We start from the raw sequence: 20,931 nt of genomic DNA, 5'->3' as shown, positions 1-20,931 counted from the left end.
CTAAAAGCAAAATCTATACAGGTAGGATTGTACTTGTTTCTGCAATACTGAGTACACATTTAGAAGATGAAATGAAACATGAAAGTATGGACTTAATTTTACTTAGTATTTTATTATAATGTAGACGTAAAATCAACTAGAGGTACTGTGAGCAAGCTCACAATTGATACCCCCCGCTAAGAAAAAAATCATAACGCGTGTATTTTTGCTATTATAGAAAATATTGGATGAATCTATTTCACTGACCATTTTCTATAAATAACAACTGCTCTATTTTTTAAAACTGTTTATGCTAATAGGAGTTAACAAACCAATTTCTATCCTTTAATTCCATTTTATTTTAAGTTAACTGTTAATGCATGAGGACAATTGCATCCTTCCTTTAACAACCATGACTCAAATCAAACTCGAATCAAATGAAATCCACCTGTCAAGCAGCCATTTAATATTTAAACATTTTGAATTATTGGTATATTGAGCCCGATTTTTTGCGAATTTTTTTTTCCAAACATTTTTTTTTCCAAATAAAAATTTCATTGGGGCAGGCCATTTCAGAGAGACGGGGATGAAAAATATGTGGCCCGAGAAGAGCAAGCTTTGTGTCAAATTTTAGCTTCTAATATTTCCATTAATACAAGAAATGACACAGACAAAATTTAGCATTTTCGAAACAATGACCTTGAACTTCCTCAATTGACCTTGGGTCAAGGTCATGACACACCCTTACGTCATAAGCAATATTTGTGTGAAGTAGGAACATTCAATATTTCTCCATAAGAAAGATATGGACCGGACACGAATTTTGGATTTTTTTCTGCCAGTGACCTTGACCTTGCCCAAATGACCTTGGGTCAAGGTCATTACACACCCTTACGGTCATAAGCAATATTTGTGTGAAGTAAAAAACTTCCAATGTCAATGTTTCTCTATAAGAAAGATATGGACCGGACACAAATTTTGCCTTTTTTCTGCCAGTGACCTTGACCTTGCCTGAATGACCTTAGGTCAAGGTCATGACACACCCTTAGGTCATAAGCAATCTTTGTGTGAAGTAAGAACCTCCAATGTTTCTCCATAAGAAAGATATGGACCGGACACGAATTTTGCCTTTTTTCTGCCAGTGACCTTGACCTTGCCCGAATGACTTTGGGTCAAGGTCATGACACACCCTGAGGTCATAAGCAATCTTTGTGTGAAGTAAGAACTTCCAATGTTTCTCCATAAGAAAGATATGGACCGGACACGATTGCACAGACAGACGGACAGACAAGGTAATTCCTATATACCCCCCCAAACTTTGTTTGCGGGGGGTATAATAATTCAATGGGTCTTATTGATAAACAATTATTATTTACATACTTTTTATATATAACCCTACAATAATGAATTCATGTTTTTATGTGTTGTACTATTTTACTATACAAGTAATTGAATTTAATCCTAACCAAACAAGGTGATGTAGTAAAAATTTCGGATTCTCTAACTAATTGGTCAAATTGAATTACAATGAAACAAATTATCAACGTGATGTAAATCGCAAATCAGTGTACCAGGTACATGTATAATCTAAATGTAATAATTGAAGACCCTACAGAGTCTGACAGTACAATTTTCACAGGACAGTTAAGGCAACATTTTGCTTTTAAACAGCAGTAAAAGGAGGTCGTTTTGCTTTTGTCTATTCATTTCTGCATAATGAATAGTTCTAAACTATTTTGGGTGTTATTGTAAAGATATGGGTCTCCTTTACTTGACCATGTCTAAATTTGTCGGTCACGTGACTTTTTAGGGTCACGTGGGCGTCTTTTAGACAAAAGTGGTCAATGCTAAAATGAGACAAAAAGTTCAAGGGCAAGGCAAAGAAATTTAAGAGTAAGTAATATGGCAACATATTCAAAATTATCCATACATCATAGAAATCAATGCTCATTCAGTTGTAAAGTTTATTAGTTATGTAAATTTCTTTAAAAACTGGCTACTTGTTCCTAAAATAGTGCATTTTTGTACATTTTCATTACAATTACAAAGTAAACCTTCATCTCTCAACAAATGAGCATCAGTTTTTATAAAGAACTTGTAAAAGGGAAGAAAATCATACCAAGTTTAATAATATCTATAGCCGTCTTGCACTTGAACTTTTGCATTTAATTTCTCAATCTAGAAGTCCTCTCAAATCAATACACATTTCAAATGCACAAGTGATCTCAAAAGGGGAGGTAACTCTTTGAGCGATAACTCTTTTGATATAGACGCGATGTCATTTTATCACATAATCCGAATTAATTTTAGGATATGTTTCAACAGTACGATATGTAAATGGTTATTTAAACATAGTGCTTCTGTTTTATTTATTTTACAAGAGACAAGATGGTTACGATGAATCGTCCGCATTTCCTCTGTTGTGTCATGGATGTAAACAAAAAACCGTTGTGTATCAGTTCTCTTGCTTAACCGCATTCGCGGAGTTATTGGTTTCTTAATATTTTTTTAGTAATGGGAGAAAAATATATAAGAGCTAACTGTACACAATTATTTGAGGGATTAGATGTCAACAGAGACAAATGAAGCCATTGATATTAATAAACTAACTAAATTGTTCTCATAATATATATTAAAAAATAAGATATGGAGTATTTTTTTCATTATTTATGTGCAGCCTTTGCCCAATGACTGCATATTCTATAGCACTGCTTGGGTCTGATAATATTATTCTGGGGAGGGGGTTCAAAGGGGTAACTTTATTCTGTTTGCCAGGGGCCAGGTACCATGGTGTTTTACTATGTAAATTGTGAATTAAAATAGAATTTGCCACGGGGACTATACATGTAGATCTGCCCATGTATGAGGCCTTTTCCCATCCCCCATAAGCAATCAACAGTATTCACCTTTGTATTACACATGTTACACTTGTAATTTAAACACTCATTAAAATTGACATTTATTTTTATTCAACACATGCAGAATGATTAAGATTAAGGAGAGGGGGGAGGGTTAGCATATCTATTCATTCACAAAATAAATTCTAAATGCTCATTTCTCATTACCGAGAAAGGAAAGAGAGTGTGTAAATCCTGCAACAAGGCGATCAAAAGCCATTTTTGGTTCACATCAATATATTGAATTTAAATAAGTCTGAATTCTCCTATGTGAGAGACTCTCTCTCCTGCCCATTTACATACCATCCCCTTTCCACTTCTCAAACAAAATTATATATATAGAAACAATTATATTTGGTTCATTTGTTTTATTACATGTAATTCAAGAAGATAAAGGGACTTTCTGAAAAAAATTCTGTGACAACATTTAAACCTGACATATGCATGCAAACTCAAAATTGCAATTTCTTTTTATGATGTCAATGTGTTTATTGTATGACTTCTTAGTTCTGGTCCTCTTCTCTCTTCAAAAACACAGTCTTCCTGTTTCTAAAGTTCAGGTTTTTCTTTCCATCATTTCATCTTGTATATGACACCAGGATAAGGGTGCGGGTAAATGATCACCAATAAGAACATCATTTATGTAAATCTCAAGACAAAGCAGGTACCAGCTAAAATGAAAATTATATATATTTCAGTAAGTTTAACTTGTTATCAAAATGGCTGAAAGACTGAAATGGAGGATTTTCTACAATTTGATAGTCAATGGAATTTATTTATCTTAATAAACATTTCATTATGTTTAGATGTGCATTTAATTTTGCACAAATTCAAATACAGCTTTTCAGTTTGATCGATTTGAAATTATTCGCATCCTCACCCCTGATATGTGCATGATATTAGTTTAATTGCACCCCTTTATTTTACCCGGCCTGACCTTAAAAATGCACACCTCTCTCTCTCTCTCTCTCTCTCTCTCTCTCTCTCTCTCTCTCTCTCTCTCTCTCTCTCTCTCTCTCTCTCTCTCTCTCTCTCTCTCTCTCTCTCACACACACACACAACTGATTTGATTGATTGATATTATATAATGCTTGTGCAGTCAGTGTGAATTAAAACATACCATGTATTGTTGATTTGTTGATGAGCAATATTCAAAATTGTAGATTTATAAATAACATGGGTTTATATCAATCATTTTAAAACATTAAATGAAACCATTCGTACTTGAAAATACTTTTTCTAATTGAATTGTCTCATAGAATAATCAGATTGGTCATTATTTCAATGATAAATTATTGAACTTATACATGTATGTTATTTACTTACATTTTCTTCCAGCCTTTTTTTTTCAAATCAGTGTGACACTTTTCAAATTACTCTGCAAATAACAAAATATAATTATGAGAAGTCATACAATTTAATTTACATGCATATAAGGACATGTCAACAGTAATTTGAACATTTTTGTGAAAGGTCTACATATATATTATGCATGGATGGGTAAAATGACCAACACTTCAAATTTTATTTGAAAGTTACATATGCACATTCTACATAAACAATACCATATATGACCATGAATGTAGATTCCTCATTTAGAGAAAATCAGATGGAGACATGCAGTCATTTGTTTATATTATTATTTGGGTTTTTTTATTACCAATAGTACAGCATCATAAGTATGAACCCAGGTGACATGATTTCAAACAGTGTTATGGTAGTAATATACTGAGTTCTAAAAACAAACTAGTAATAATTAAGAATTAATGTGCATTAACATCTTATTATATCAACTGGATGAATGTGTAAACAATATAAATGAACTGTCATGGAAGAATTTTGAACACAGTAGAAAGGTGTTATTGATCAGCTGTTCATCAATTTCCAGAAAATGAAATCGGCATCTTTTAGCCTGCACTGTACTGATTTTCAGCAAATCAAATCAGCTGTTTTCACACAGTCTTTGTATTAATTGTTTACTTACAAATTGAAATAAAAACAAACAGCTGTGTAAAGCTAAATATTGTCAGTACAAGTACTATGAACTGATTCGTGTCAATTGGTGAAAATGATCAACACTTTAACGGACTGTCAATAAAGCTACATGTACAATGTACATTGTATAGGCCTAAATGTAAACAATGCAGTCTCTCCTCATGTTTTGAACGAAACAACACATTAAGTCGATCAGAAATGCATCAACAGTATAAAATCACAATAAAATAGTTATTGAGCTATCTGGTATATTACAAATACACTGTATATCTAATCTACATACCTGATAAATCATCAAAAGATCGCCATCATCGGGAATACCAGCTACACGTGTTTACATCGTCTGACGAACGCTTTTGGGACGCAGATTCACACCCATACGACAGATGCGTTATGGAAATTCTTCGTATATTCTGATTGTTGTAAACTTATAAAAACACACATGAGTGATTCGTAGTTATATTTTGCTTATGAAGTATTAAATCAGCTGTTTTTTATGCTTAAACTGCTGTTTTCGGTATATATTCTATATATGGTAATACAGAGGCGGGGCGTATATTATGACATCATAACTCATTATCCCTTCATTAGCATATCAAAACGATGTGTTGCCTTATCTGTCCTGCGTTGATTCAAAATAAGATAGAAGAAGAAATCAGAATTACCTATTGCTACTTTGTACCTGACATTTACCTGTAAGTAGAACATCTTCTCTCTGGCCACCGACACAAAGGGCAGGATAATGATGGCTTTCTTCTTGGTCTCTAGAACTCTTTTCAACACCAGGAGTTCAGCCACCATGGTTTTACCGGCGCTGGTTGGGGCTGAGTACACCAAGTTCCCTCCATCTGTGTAAATAAAAATCTTCAGGCTATGTAACTGTGATAGGGATGAGCAGTCTATTGTATAATTATACTAGTCTTGATGAACTGAACTGAACTTTATTTATTTAATTTACAACAATTGATAAACAAGTTCTACAACATATATGAATATCTCTCGTTGGCACGGATGTTAGCGCTAGTGGTCACTGATGTGGGAAGAAGCCGAAATACCCGGAGAGAACCCACGTCCCAGCAGGTGATCGCCATACCCTATTACATACAACCACTGTCGATCATGGGGATCAAACTCGGGTCGCAGCAGTGAAAAGCGAGTGCATTGTCCACTACGCAACTTGGACAATCTTGATATGGTTCCATCTATCATCAACAACACTTGAGTCCTTAAACTTCATCTTTGATGATGATAATTTAGATAAGGAAAGTTGCTGATAGTGGGACCAGATTGAGAATATTCTGAGTGAAAGTGGAAATGCAAAGATAAGATACATGTATTACCTCTCTTTTTGTTCTATGAACCTAAACTGCATTTTAAAAAAATGACTTACGACTATATCAATGCTTATTATATGTATTCATCACAAACTAATCAATGTTTCAATTTAAAGACTGTAATTAAAGTATAATTTAAGAAATCAAAATAATTGTAAATTAATGGATTTTTAAAAAAATAGATTTTATTCATGTAAAAGAGCATTCCATGAGACTTTTTTGTTAGTTCTTTTGTAAAACGAAGCTCTTTATATCATCGTACAAATATACCAATTTCCACATGACATTGTGTTTTCAATTAAAAAAAATTCCGAATTCTCTTCATAAAACATTCCAAATCTGACACTTACCTAGAACCCCTGGCAGACACAAACACTCCGCTTGCCATTCAAACATGGATGTGATCCCCTTGTCTGAGTACTGCTTCATCACTGGCTCAGGGAGACCCCAGTTCTTCAGCAATAACTTGTCTCCATCTGTATTCATAAACATTTTTCTCTACATGAACATCAAACAGTGGCCATAACCTTACTTATGTCTTGATCTGTTATCATTACTTGACAATGCAATACATAAACCAATCATTCACTACTTCTACAATATGTACAATTAATAACATTCTATGAAGCTAGTAAATTACAATATGTAATGTCTATTTCATTAGATATATTACTATTTCATATTGATATGTGTTGTCTACCTAATTCTGTTTGATAGTTAGAGGTACAAATATAATTGTTTACTCTTCTATTGTAGATCTTATTCTCTCACATATCTTACAATCTCACCAATTATTCCATTTTCCGTTAGGCCATTGTCTTCACTGAGCATTTTCTGCTCTGCATCATCAGTCCCATCTATTCTGTTTGCTGCCCCTGACCTCTGATCCTCAACATCAGATCCAATCACACCCTGTTTCTCAGCTACTGACCTCTGACCCTCCATATCAGATTCAATCCCATTTTGTTTCTCAATTCTTGACCTCTGACCTTCTGTTGAGCAGCCACTCAAAAGCTTCTTCTTGGTACACTCACTGTTTTCATCTATTCTCTCCTTCTCGTTGATAATTTCATTCAGAACTTTCCTTGTACGTTTTCTGCAGGGTTTTCCATTCATGGCACTTGAGGGGGTCAACTGTTCCCCCTCTTTAACATTATCTGTTGTTTGTGAAGAAAATGGAGAAAACAAACTGTCATTTAATGGACTCTGCAGTGTGAACAGTGACTTCATCAGCTGAGCTTGTCGCCTTGGTAACGGGGTCACACACTGCGGGGTAGAGGTCAGTACAGGAGACTTTTTCTTGGTTCCTACAATACATACATGTATCATTACAACTCACTGTGGAGTGGTTTAGTTAATTAGGGCCTGAATAGTTACATCATGTACAGTTAAAACTTTCACATCTTTATTACAAAGGTGTTTTAATGTAAGAAAGAAGTTCCACACAATGTTTCTTCTATCAGATATCTTTTATGTTTAAACTTGGTGCTATAACGTTTGATATGACATAAATTGACTTTAACATGTTTACTACTGTGTAATATCTTTCTCATGTGTTTCTTTTTTCTACCTGTTTATGTTGAATTTATTACCAGTAAACATTTATTGCCATTATGATTAAGCTTATTAATGAGCAATTTAAACTTATTATTCTTGCTCTATTCATTTTCTTACCCCAGCGGTGTCAAATGTCAAAACTCAATACACATCCATACCTTTAGGTAGACTCTTTTGTGACCTTGGTTGTTTCTCCATTGTTTCCATAGCAACAAGCATCTGGGCATCCAACTCAGTACAAAATGAAGAGGAGAAGGAGGCGTCCAATTCCATACCCCCATTCTGAAACTGTAGTAAATTTGGCTTGCAACTGTGTGACAAGTATTCATGTTGGGGGATTTTTTTTTCCATCTCATACAAATCTTTAAAAGAATGTAGCATAGACATATACAGTGAACTAATATTAGAAAAATAAAAGTTTTAGTGGTATCTTAAGGGATTTGTACATGAAAATGTAACTTAATAAATATAGGATCTCTTGTGATTTAATTGTGATGGTATGATTTTGATCTCCAGGCAAGAGGATAGAAAAAACAAACAATGATGCCAAAATTAAAAATTTATTTGGACAAGAGACTTTATATCTTCAATATCTCAGGTCCATCCAGCTTATAATTGGGACTTGCCTGAGATGAACAAACTAGTCAGACCTCATCCAATATCTGACATGGGGGCTCATTCGATCATTTACAGCGGTCAGTCATTTTTAGAGAGGTTAAGATAAAACATTTCTCATGTAATGCATATTTGATTAATACATTTTTTCAGTCCGCAATATCGTTTATGCGCTACACTTGTTAATAACGTCAAATCGCTCATGCCATAATTTTGGCCTTATACTGTGTATAGATATATACAATATGTCACTATTTAGAATATGCTATAAAATATTTATAGAAAAATGTGATAAAAAAATAATATACATTTAACCATTAATATACCGTATTCATTAATGATATCATATCATATGAAATATTTGAAATATGCAAGGACAGTAATCAAACGGCATCCATGCATTCTGAAAAGGTCATTGTGATTGTTGAACATTACGAGGACCCACTTTTTATTCTGGCGATCATTTCATTTCGATGAAATTAGATACCATTTAAATTGTATGCACTATTTTTACTTATTATAATTTGGCCTAGACACAAATTAAATTGAAGGTAAACTAAATTGTTAATGTGTCTTCATTCCCTGGCATATCATAGAGCATGTGGGTGACGGAGTTAGTTCCATTAGATATGATTTGCACGCATGTGTGATAAAAGTTGTATTTAGTGGGCTCAATTTTTGAATAATTATGATAATAATATTTTGTTAAGAATTTTACAGGTTATAATGTTTCAGGTTAAATTTAGTGATTGCAAATGATAAAAACCACAAAAAATAATTTACAGAGAAATGTGGGGTGTTATCTGCTTACGGTGATGGAGTTTGGGTATTATGTTTCCTATCATATCACGGGTTCTATGGTAACGCGGAATTTCTGTTTACGTATAGTAGCACGTGCTGATATTGACATTTGACGTTGGGATATTTTTAGACATAGTAAACAGAGACACACTGAACCTCACAGAGGTATATAATAGAGGAAACTCACAATAACATTAGTTTCTGGAAATTTCGCATTGATATATATTTTGACAAAATTATTTAACTACCATGATATCATAGGACTGGCTCATAACTTGGGGATATGTTAATTAGGACAAAGTACACTGCAATTGAAATACTTACTGCCTAAGTCCAAAATTTAAGACAACAACATTGGACAACTGCATGGTCCTTAGTTGGTTACTTGTCAACACGTACCTTACTTTTACTAGTCATGTCTACCAGACAAGATGTTTCATCCTTTGTAATATATTCAATGAGGTGTCTTTAATTATGCCACATGGTCATGCTTCATTTTCAAAACTCTCAAAACCCACCTAAAAAAAATAAATAAAGTCAACCACACAAACAGAAATGAATTCTTTGTCTAGATACCACTATTGGCAGCAATATTTTAAATATTGGCCTCATTTGCAACTTACGTGTCATTGGAAAGTCTTCGAGTCTGAGGTGTGCACATTGTGCATCTTCCGATCGCGGATTTTGTGAAATTTGTCACAGAAGCTATCCTACACGACCCTGTCAAACGATTACATGATTTCTTTGTTCACTAAAATCGTCCAGTATTAATCGTGTTAACCGAAGGTAATTATTTCAACAGCCATTCTGTTATATTATTCCATAATTCATGATTATACTGTGATTTGTATATTCCGCTTCCGAATGAAATCTATGTCAATTTTGCGCTTGACGGTGTTAGGTCAATTCGCTACTTTCTATGTTCGCTCCGATGGTAGAATGGTGAATGATGTCTGATAGTAGGCCTATTTTCTATTTGATAAAAAATAATGTTACAACTTTTTTATATTTCAAATATATATACTTTTTATTATAATACCTTAATATACGCGAAGAGATAAACGATCTTCGTGCTGCCATTATATGAATTCATACATGTACGCAGTTTTCGATGATAAGGACAGCCGCGTGTAGACAGCTGATATTATAGGAAGAATCATGAGCCAGGTAATGCCATTATAAACAGGATTAAAATATGCAAACGAGCCGGTCACAAAACTAAATTATGGTATATCTTTTTTCTTTATTAAATAGCGATTATAGAAATGGATGCGAATGATTTATGTAATAAATATTTGAAGAATAGATTAATCACAAACAAGAGGCCCATGGGCTACATCGCTCACCCGAGCAAAAAATTCCATATACTCTTATAAAAGCAACTCTCTGAAATCTTAAACAAAAATATTTGGATAATTTAGTAAATGGTCACATCACTCGCCCGAGCAGAAATTTCATATAACTCTAATAAAAGCAACTTTCTGAAGTCTTATACACAAATATTTGGATAATTTAGTAAATGTTCAATCAGATTATCATTTTCCCGTATACTCTTATTATGTTAAACATTGAGCTGCTTTTGGACCATGGTGTTTTTCTATTATCGTAGTTTAAACAATACATAGATCAGAATGTTTTGATACAATATTTTATTTTACAAAATAATGCTGAGTGGGGTTGAGGGTAACATTGATAATATCAGCCCTTTTTTCGCCCAAATGTTATTTTGCAATCATTGTTTAAACAAGGCACAATCCCAACTTTATCAAGATGCTTTGAAATAAAATTATATCACAGATTATAGCATTGCAGTTCTTGAAGAGAATATTTTCAGAGATCCCACTATTGGTTTTGGGCAATGGTTTGGCAAATTTGAAATCTAAACTTTTAATTTGAGTATACTCCTTTAAATTAAATTAAATTAAACTTTAACCCCATTATTGGGACTCAAGCTTAAGCCCAGAGGTCACGGTACTAACAATGTATCGGGATATTTGCATAGTTACTAAGTATACCACATATTGTAGCAACGCAGGTCTTAAGAAGATTTAAAAAACTTTCAATATGTATTTTTATATCAAACCTCTAACCCCTTCTTGGGCACAAACATCGCCTTGAAGTCATATTTTGAACAAATAATTGAGAATCAATATTTAATCAGTATGCTTGCATAGTTATACCATAGATCAAAGCACTGTAATTCTTGCGAAGCAGTATTTTAAAGACCCCTCCCCCATATATTCTTATGTTTAATATGTTTAATATAAATTTGATCCCTAATTGTTCCGCAAATCTCACCGTCGGAATACACTTGAAATCTTGAACCTACACTTCCTGAGATTGCTTCCATACTACTTTTAATTTTTCTTGCCAAATGAATTTTAAGAAGATATTGTTTTAACCAACACACACATTTTCAATCATTCTAAATTAAATCCCATAGGAAAAGAGCATGTCTCTCTATATGAACAAACTCTACAAATTTTTTTTATGTGCAATGTTTAATGGCACAGTGGTTTAAAACATAAAATGAATACAAACAGACAGACGAACACCGGACAAAATGTGATTCGAAAAACTCAATATATGTTTCAGCTCAGGTGAGCTAAAATGTAAGGTGCCAACTCTGAAACGTCCCAATATAAAAGCTGAACGGTACGTTCAGATATGGTTATAGAAAGGTAAGGTGCCAGATATAAACAGATGCACTCTTTGCATGTTAACGATTACAAATAACATGCTGTATATAGACATCATGATGTAATTTAAAAAAGAAAACCAACCCCCCAAAAAATTAGAGAGAGAGTGTAATAGCACCTTAATGGTAATCTATGAAATAAATACCGGTATGCAGAATTTTAAGACATTTCTTATTTCAACTTTAGAAATCTTACAACCAGTTTTGGCTGGAAGGTCTGGTACCAGCAGTGTTCACACCATTTCACGAAGATGGGTAAATGATCCAAAATCACAACATTGTAAATTACATGTAAAGAATACACGTTTTCGACGTGCAGTTTGTTTATACGTATATATTATTTGTTGATAAAAAGATAATGTAAGTGATGCAAAGAAAATGTTGATCAAAGAATGTTTGACTACCTGTGTTTTCTGCCAGGGAACTGAATTTGTCAAAAATCGACGAATACTGCGAATTTCTACTGAAAAACAACATCAAAGCTGTGTTTGGTAAGGTGATACAATATCAGATGTCTCATTGCAATAAGACTTTTAACACTACATGTGCTCTGCTTGTGATATACCAGAATGCATGAGTTATATATTTTTCATTCCAATCATCTGAAAATGGTTATGACTTAAAGGCAATCACGGTAATTACACAAAAAATGTCCAAACAAACAACAAACGAGAAACGAAAAAACAAACAAAACAAACAAAAGAAAAAACTGCTCGGCGATATTTTGGATAGGAATGAAGTGCTTAATTGATAAACTATTCATATTTATAGTGTGTCTGATGTAAAGTTTAAAATAAGAAACTTTTTATACTTTGTACCCAGTGAATGGGACGACGGGCGAGGGTAAATCAATGACGAAGGAAGAGAGGAAGCTCGTGGCAGAGAAATGGATCTTCACAGCATCGGGCAGGTGTGACGGATAAAAATAGTAACAATGTCAGAAACTTAGAGGAAAACCAACCAAACATTGTTAAAGTTTTTAAAAAGCAAAATAATGAAATATCGAAAAAGCTTTTCAAAGAAATCATTTCTTATCAAAGATTGTATCTTAATGGTCTCTGTATTTCGATGTTGAATACCGTATATAGTGTTTTTGGATCACTATTAATATGTTGTAGTGAAAAGGTTAAATCGATTATTACAGATTAAAGGTCGTGGTGAATGTTAGTGGGTTGAATGTACGGGAGAGCATAGAGTTGGTAAGAAATCTTTTAATCTACCTATATTATTTTTATAAATATTATTATACATAATACATTATTTATTTTTGTTTTGCCTCGGATTAGAATGTCTCGACGTCATTGGATGAATCGCGTCACGTGGTTGCCTCATAAATTTCTTTACAGGGCAAGCGTCAAAATTTAAACGGCAACATGGCGGACGTAACGTTATTTGAGCTGATTTTTTACACAAACGTTCAACCATACCTTTATTTTTAAGCCCCAAAATATTTAGAGTGATCCCCCTTTGCCCGTGACGTAATATTATGATTATGATCCTATAATCGAGGTTTGCACAAACAACTGACGAGGAAAGTAAAAAATTAGAGAATTAAGCTATGAATTTAATCGTTATATATTATCTTTTGTTTGTTTACATATCAAACTGTAGGTCCGTGACAAAACAAAACACTTATTAGGTTTGTTACTGACTGTTTACAGAAATTTGTGGTGTCGGTAAAGTCCATAGAAGGCTCGGCTCCGCCTCGCCTTCTATGGACTTTACCGACCCCACAAATTTCTGTAAACAGTCAGTAACGAACCTAATAAATAATATTTATATTATATATATATAAACCTAATGAATTCTTAATTAGTGTACGGTGTGTACTAAAATTGTTCAGATTTTCAAATAAAATTGAAAAAAAATGGAGTAAATAAAAGAATAACGAGAAATGTGTCGTAAGTCTGTTTGCTCTGTTAATTGAAGGCGAAACACGCTGTCCACATCCGGGCCGACGCTATTGCCTGCCTCCCGCCTTTATTTTTCAAACCAAACAGTATAGGTGAGTTTCAACGTTCCCTTTTCCGCGGAATGCAAAATTAAATGTTTAAATTAATACATAAGACAACATCAACGATTTTTGCGATAAATTGATTTACTTTTTTAAATTGTTAAACAGAGAGCCTGGTAGATCACTGTAAGATGGTCGCTGATGCGGCTCCCAGCTTACCTTTCTACTACTACCATCTTCCGGCTATGACGGGAGTCGAGCGTAAGTGCCAGGGCTGCGTTCAAGATCGTAGTTGTTACGTAGTTGAACGGTATGCTAGCCTAGCCGCTACGTAGATATTCGTAGCCTGAATATTTTACGCTAAGCATTAAATTCAAGATGGCCACCTTAGTTATCATTTTTTAACAAACATGAAATCTATTTACTTCGTGTTAATTTGTTCATTGTTCAAGTTAAATTGAATATCAACATGTATATTTCCGCTTGAAATTAACAAATTATGTCGATATAATTAGTCTTTAGTTGAATATTTACTTATTTGACTTAAAATCTGAGACTTAGCGGCTAACCGAGCGGTCCGTTCAATAAACCTAGATATCTACGACCTAGCGGCTAGGCTAGCTGCTACGATCTTGAACGCAGTCCAGTTCACACATTTATTTAGCCAAAATGGTTTCTTAAGATTACACAAATACATTTGTTCTATGATTATATTATTCAGAATTTAAAATATACACTATAAAGTAACGTCTTTTACAATAGCATTATGATAAATTATTATGCCTTCTGTCAGTTTGTCACTATATATTCAATACTCATCTATTTACGCATAGTATTAAAGGATTTATATAGCGTAAGCATACTATGCCGGAATAGAGCACGGTAAATGTTTTCAACTAAAATCTTTCAAGCGCCGACAGCGGGATTCGAACTCACGACGCTAAAATCATTCAAACTGGAAGCCTAACGCGTTCATTCATTGAGATTTCGTCTGGTAAACATTTCGAATTTTCTCGGTAAGGCCAAGCGAGACGTTTTCTTGAAAAGAACATAAACCTTTGTTGACTTTTTATTGTACAACAACTTGTTGATTAAATAAACAATCAAATCAATTGATTAATTTGAAGAAAAAAAACAAAAAGCTTGCTTTTCCAGTGATAATTTATAGGGACTTTTCAACACTCGAACGCCACAGCTACTTAAATATAGCAAAGCACGTCAGTATATTCAACAGTCGGCATAATAATAACAATAGTGTTGTGTTGTGCATGTACTATGCCTAAATAGTAGTCAGGGTTTGATACATAGTGCACTCGCCTCCGGCTCGTGCACTATGTATCAAACCCTGACTACTATTTAGGCATAGTACATGCACAACACAACACTATTATATAAATAGTACTCGTATTAATTATTTCAATAATATGTAATTCAGTTCATGGCTATCAATTGGCACTTAATATTTTCTTAAACAAAATTTTACTATTTGAAAAACATAAATTAATGGATTGGATTGGACTGCAGACACTGCCTAGATATATAATTATATAAGTCTTGTCCACAAATAAAAATTCAGTGACATATGTACAAACTGTTTAGCTATTACAATATAACATTGTAATTTTAATATGTACATGTAACTGAGAATTTGCAAACATATATAAGTACAGAACTAGATATAACAACACAGGTAACGCGGTTCCGTTTTCACCCCCCCCCCCCTCCCGGTTTGTTTATGTTTCCCACGTACACTGTACTGGTCATGTTTGTATAAGACTGATAAAACATAGTAGCAATATAACGGAATAAAGATATTAAAGATAATATTGAGAACAGATAAGTAGGTGTAGACAATTGACACTTGACTCTATACTAATGCGTGCTGATCAATTTAGATTAATTAAAAGAATAACGATTTCCGTTTTTGCTTATACGTACGGACGTTGTTATTGCGGCTGACCATTGGAAATACATTTAGTTAGTTAATTAAGTATTCCACATATCAGAAATAGAAAGGTAAAATTAAAAAAAAAACCGTGACCATGCGCATTTACGCAAGCTACATGTAGCTACCTTCTTTACTTTCCGACTATACACTGCTTGATTGCATACTTTTGGTTAAACATTATTTATTTGTACTTGTACACATATCGTAGATTTTCAGAATCTGTGAATATAGCCTTTCCCCCCAAAGTTTTCACCTGAAACACACAATATCAAAATGTTTGGTTTTTTGTTCTAAACGGTCACAAGATCTGATTATAAGTACCCGGTATATCGTTGATGGTAGTTCGTTCATAATAATTAAAGAATAACTTTATTATTGTTTGAATATTTAAAAAAACTGTATGATATTTTTATGTTTTTATATATCAAGTGAAGATGGAGGATTTCCTGATCACGGCCAAGAAAAAAATTCCGAATTTGATTGGCTTAAAGTTTGCTTCAAAAGATCTAGGGGATTTGATTGGCTGTCTGTTCGCGGGAAAATTCAACATTCTGTGTGGTTGCGATGAGGTAAATATATATGTTAAAGAAACAAGGAGAACACGGCGGGTGTGACCGGTCAGCAGAGGATGCTCACTCCTCATTGGCACCTGATCCTACCTCTATCTATTTGGGATCCATGTTGCTATGCTTTGAATTTGTATTTCGTTTTATGGATTTTTGAGATGGTTGACGGTTTGTTTTTGTCATTTTTTCATCTAATGTCAAAGACTATTTTTGAATTCTTTCTTTAAAATATAAAGGGTGCTTAGGCATTTATCATCAATCTAGATGTTTGTTCAAATACACGGCCATTCAAAATTATTCTTAAATAATTAATATACTATTTAACCAAGTATATATTTAAATACACTGCGGTCAAATCGTGATACAAATCAAATTCAAAATCATTAATCGCAATTAGAAAACTAATGCATGGTAGGACAGCTCATAAAAGTAAATGCTGTTCCAAACTTAATAAAAAGCAATTCCGACATTAACGATTTAGTTATTAAAATCAAAATCACTTTTAATTATACAGTTAATTCACACTGCATCAGAAGGGAATAAAGCCAATTTTATTTTGAACAAAAACTTCTTTCCCCAGCAACTGATGGGTAACTTGGTGATGGGGGCACATGGCGCTGTAGGAACCCTGTACAACTTCATGCCACAGGTCTTCCATAGACTGCTGCAACATCTGAGTGATGGAGAGATGGAAAAGGCAAGGGAAGAACAAATTCGAGCGCAGAAAGTCCTGAGATTAATGGTTAAGCATGGTGAGAAATACTTAATCTTCAAAATATATTTTGATGAAAACAGATTTTAATAACAATTTACGTTAAATCAGTTGCATGATGAAAAATAGTTTGTATATGTTATAACACTAATTTGCAAATTGTTCATGCAAGTAGTGGGACTATTATGATTTTGACACACCTCAGCTAAACATATTGTTTTATATATTGTTGTCGCCAAAAGTCATTAGCGTAAAAGTATCCAGATTGAAGTAATCGGCACGTGGTGAAATAGGATGGTTTTTGTCTTTATTAATTGACGTATCTTGTTTTTTGCTGTCTTTACCTAATTTTACCAAACTTCTAATGACAAGTCGTCATCAGGTGAATTGAATTGAACACATTTTATTGAATAAATCAAAAGGATAAGACACAAGTTCTAAAACTTAGATAGTCTTCTCCTAGTAATGAAATTTTATAAATATTGCCAGTAATAACGTTAGAGATGAATGCACATAAATATACATGAATAAACAATCTACTGCATATATAATATCACCTTATAAATTCAGACATTTTTTAAAAAACGACCACATTCACTCAAAACAATTTGTACCGTCTTGAAAATTTCAGTGTTTTGTATATATGTCAACGAATCATCCCCCCATAACAATAAATGTGCATCTATAATGTGTGCATAACGTAATGTCAATAGCTTATTTATTAGAGAATTCCGAGCTCTTGTATACTTTTTACAGACAAAAAGCAAATGGTATGCATCTTCCGATAAGCCACACGAACAGTTTGGACTGGCTATTAAGTTACAGCGGAATAAGTCAGAATTTAAAATACAGTTGTGTCTCAAACGTGTATGTGTTATGTTTAAAAATCCTTTTCCAAATGAAAGATGTTTCTGAGGCTTTACCGTATCATTGTATAAACATTTTTTAAATATTTTAATAGAGGTTGCCTCCCTTGTATTAAGACTTAGGGCATTCCATCTTCTGACAGTATCAGGAATAAATGATTTATTAAATAGTTCTAATCTAAATTTTGGAACAGAATAATCAAGAGAGTTTCTAGTTGTGTACCTTGAAACACTGCCTCTTGTATATGGTACAATGTTTTGTATGTAAGTAGGTACTAAGTTATTGTGCATTTTGTACATAGTTATTAATTTAGCTCTATTTCTTCTGTGTTCCAAAGGTTCCCAACCTGTTTCAAAATAAATTGAGTTTCTTGAAGCACAATTTGTGAGCCCAGTTACTATTCTTGCGGCATTTAATTGAACCTTTTCCAATTTTTCTATGTCTATCTGTGTGCAACCAGCCCATACTTCGGCAGCAGGTGTTCTTATATGGATAACACAATCTTGCGTATTCCTTTGAATATTAATTGAAATGAACTGAAGCTTGAGGAAGCTGGATGGATCAGAAAGTCGTGGCCATACTTGTTTTGTATTGACCTCCTTTGGAAGTATACTATGTTCTATACAATGCTATATAGATATTGGAAAATGTTCTATTTCAAAAAGTAGATAAAAATATATGGATTTTTAATGAATAAAAATTAATTTATAGCTAAACAAATGGTATTGCAAGATTTAATTTAGATCTGATTGATAATTTGTGAATTACCAAACTTCCTCAAACTTGTTTATTTACGTTATTAATCAGGTTATGGCACGGTAAAACATCGCTTCCACGTATTCCTTGATTGAATCCTTCCACATTCGAGGTAGTTAAATCATCAGCATCTTTGTTTGTTGTTAAAAAAGGCCCACTAATGGCAGCGATTCCCTAGTTTGTTTTAAAGTACTAGTAATTATAGCCATACTGGCAGGAACTACTGGAAATTGTTTGAAATGTTTGACAGTTTAACAAAGTACACGATGTTCCATCTTCACAACGTCAATGCTTTGTGATTACGGAATTCCAAACACAGGAGTTATGTGTGGAGTTCCATAATCACAAAGCCTTGACGTTGTAAAGATGACGATGTTCAATCTCTGGATAGTAATGTGGTGGCCATTTGATAACTAACAAGCTTATTAAAAGGTGTTCTGTTTGTACATTAATGACTTAGAAAACTTTCTTTTGGAAAAAAATATTGTTGGTTTACAAAGCATTAGTAATGAAATCGAAAATGAGTTATTTTTACATTTGAAACTACTTATTTTATTTTACGCTGACGATACCGTCATAATGGCGGAATCGACAGAAGACCTCCAAAACGCCCTCAACGAATTTTATAGTTATTGTACTCAATGGAAACTTAATGTCAATGTTAATAAAACAAAAAAAATGGTTTTCTCCAAAGGTCCAACATCGAAAAAGCTTTGTTATTATAAAGGAGAAGTTATTGAAAATGTTAAAGAATTCAAATACCTGGGTATCGTTCTGTCAAGAACTGGTTCATTTATTAAAGCAAAAAAGCATTTGTGTGAACAGGCTCAAAAGGCTATGTATGGTGTTATAAGAAAAATTAGAAATTTTAATTTACCAGTAAATTGTCAATTTGATTTGTTTGATAAGGTTGTTTTACCAGTTTTATTGTACGGCTGCGAAATTTGGGGCTTTGAAAATCTAGATATTATTGAACGTGTACATCTGAAATTTTTAAAAACACTACTTAATTTAAGAAGCACAACACCGAATTTTATGATATATGGAGAAACAGGGCGCTACCCGCTGTATATTAATGTTTATACAAGAATAATTACATATTGGGGGAAAATGCTAATAAGCCCTGAGAACAAAATTGTATATACAGTGTACAGATATTTATTTTCACAACATTTTAATAGCGATTGTAAAAGCCCATGGATTGATTGTATTCAAAGAATTTTGAACATGTGCGGGCTACAATATGTCTGGCAGAACCATAATTTTGTCAATATAGAATGGTTATCTGCTACTGTAAACCAAAGATTAAAAGACCAATTTATGCAAATATGGTCAAATGATATAAATTTTTCTTCCAGAGGTCAAGTGTATAAAATTTTAAAACCATATTTTGGCTTTGAGAAGTATCTTGATATTTTACCTGTAAAACTAAGAAAAAAATTCATTAAATTTCGTACATCAAACCATCGTTTTCCTGTAGAGACAGGCAGATGGTATAACATTCCTTTGAATGAGAGGTTATGTCTTTTGTGTAATAAAGGTCTCATTGGTGATGAATTTCATTATATTTTAGAATGTTCGGCACTAGAAGAAATAAGGAAAAATACATAGACACAAAATATTGGAAAAAACCAAATTTTTTTAAGTTTTCTGAACTCATGACTTATTGCAATTGTAAATCGCTAAGAAAATCATGTGTATTTATTTCAAAATTTGTTGATGCTGTCTGCTCCTCTTAGTTGTTTTCCTATGATGATCCTTTATACTAAAATCTAACATAAGTAGTGATTCTATAGTCTGTTCTTTTTTATTCATATTTTTTCCCTGTATGAAAATGTACCTGTTTGTCTGTACCTCTGACGATTTGTATTTGTATGTATTATATATATGTTCCTCTTGTACCAAATTATTTGGTCTGAGTGAATAAACTGAACTTTAACTTGTTTAGGTCATTCTCTGGGTGGTAATGTGGCGGCCGTGAAGCCGATGATGGCGCTAGTCGGCCTTGACCTCGGGCCACCGCGTCATCCAATGAGGCCGATGACGGTCGACGAGTTGATTGATTTCCACAGAGACATAGATTTGGTTGGATTTAAGAACTGGGACCCAGCAAACTTGTTGTAAAAAGCAACCATACGATGGCAATTATTTTAGAAAAGATTTCTGTATACACTTTTTCCTTTTATACTCTGAAGGAACGTGTGAATGAAACAGGTGACCATATCCATATTATCATTAAATATTCAATTCAA

General features: G+C 33.3%; 2 protein-coding genes and 1 long non-coding RNA gene across 4 annotated transcripts in view; 1 reads left to right on the top strand and 2 right to left on the bottom strand.

Annotated features, from left to right (window-relative positions):
• The window catches only part of LOC128184406 (DNA polymerase theta-like), a 29,998-nt gene extending 19,965 nt beyond the window's left edge, over nucleotides 1-10,033 (bottom strand). The window contains exons 1-6 of one of the 2 annotated variants that reach the window (XM_052853858.1): nucleotides 9,802-10,033; nucleotides 9,578-9,696; nucleotides 7,921-8,050; nucleotides 6,994-7,512; nucleotides 6,556-6,681; nucleotides 5,565-5,719 (exon numbers count right to left, since the gene is read on the bottom strand). In XM_052853858.1, the coding sequence (XP_052709818.1) occupies nucleotides 5,565-5,719; nucleotides 6,556-6,681; nucleotides 6,994-7,512; nucleotides 7,921-8,050; nucleotides 9,578-9,595 (948 nt within the window). In that variant the 5' untranslated portion in view covers nucleotides 9,596-9,696; nucleotides 9,802-10,033. The remainder of the gene's footprint in view (nucleotides 1-5,564; nucleotides 5,720-6,555; nucleotides 6,682-6,993; nucleotides 7,513-7,920; nucleotides 8,051-9,577; nucleotides 9,697-9,801) is intronic. The other variant, XM_052853859.1, reaches the window with a different exon arrangement.
• LOC128184407 (uncharacterized) lies at nucleotides 30-5,419 on the bottom strand. Its single transcript, XR_008243728.1, has 3 exons — nucleotides 5,155-5,419; nucleotides 4,203-4,254; nucleotides 30-3,547 (listed from the first exon to the last, which is right to left on the bottom strand). It is a non-coding gene; the product is annotated as an uncharacterized LOC128184407 (long non-coding RNA).
• Nucleotides 10,034-10,282: 249 nt separating the features above from the next.
• Nucleotides 10,283-20,931, top strand: LOC128184579 (N-acetylneuraminate lyase-like). Its single transcript, XM_052854118.1, has 10 exons — nucleotides 10,283-10,345; nucleotides 12,064-12,131; nucleotides 12,297-12,367; nucleotides 12,699-12,786; nucleotides 13,021-13,075; nucleotides 13,806-13,881; nucleotides 13,999-14,091; nucleotides 16,208-16,347; nucleotides 16,925-17,096; nucleotides 20,628-20,931. The coding sequence occupies exons 1-10, from the start codon at nucleotides 10,337-10,339 to the stop codon at nucleotides 20,801-20,803; spliced, it is 948 nt and encodes a 315-aa protein (XP_052710078.1). The 5' UTR covers nucleotides 10,283-10,336; the 3' UTR covers nucleotides 20,804-20,931.

This window comes from Crassostrea angulata, chromosome 5, assembly GCF_025612915.1.
Source record: "Crassostrea angulata isolate pt1a10 chromosome 5, ASM2561291v2, whole genome shotgun sequence".
NCBI lineage: Eukaryota > Metazoa > Mollusca > Bivalvia > Ostreida > Ostreidae > Magallana > Magallana angulata.
Note: the sequence above shows the minus strand (reverse complement) of the source record. Positions and strands in the feature narration are given on the sequence as shown.

What these genes read in the sequence shown, in the direction of transcription:
- LOC128184579 (XM_052854118.1), top strand. An exon ending in ACACCATTTCACGAAGATGG is followed by an intron (nt 12,132 to 12,296) that starts GTAAATGATCCA and finishes GTTTTCTGCCAG; the next exon opens with GGAACTGAATTTGTCAAAAA. An exon ending in ATCTTCACAGCATCGGGCAG is followed by an intron (nt 12,787 to 13,020) that starts GTGTGACGGATA and finishes CGATTATTACAG; the next exon opens with ATTAAAGGTCGTGGTGAATG.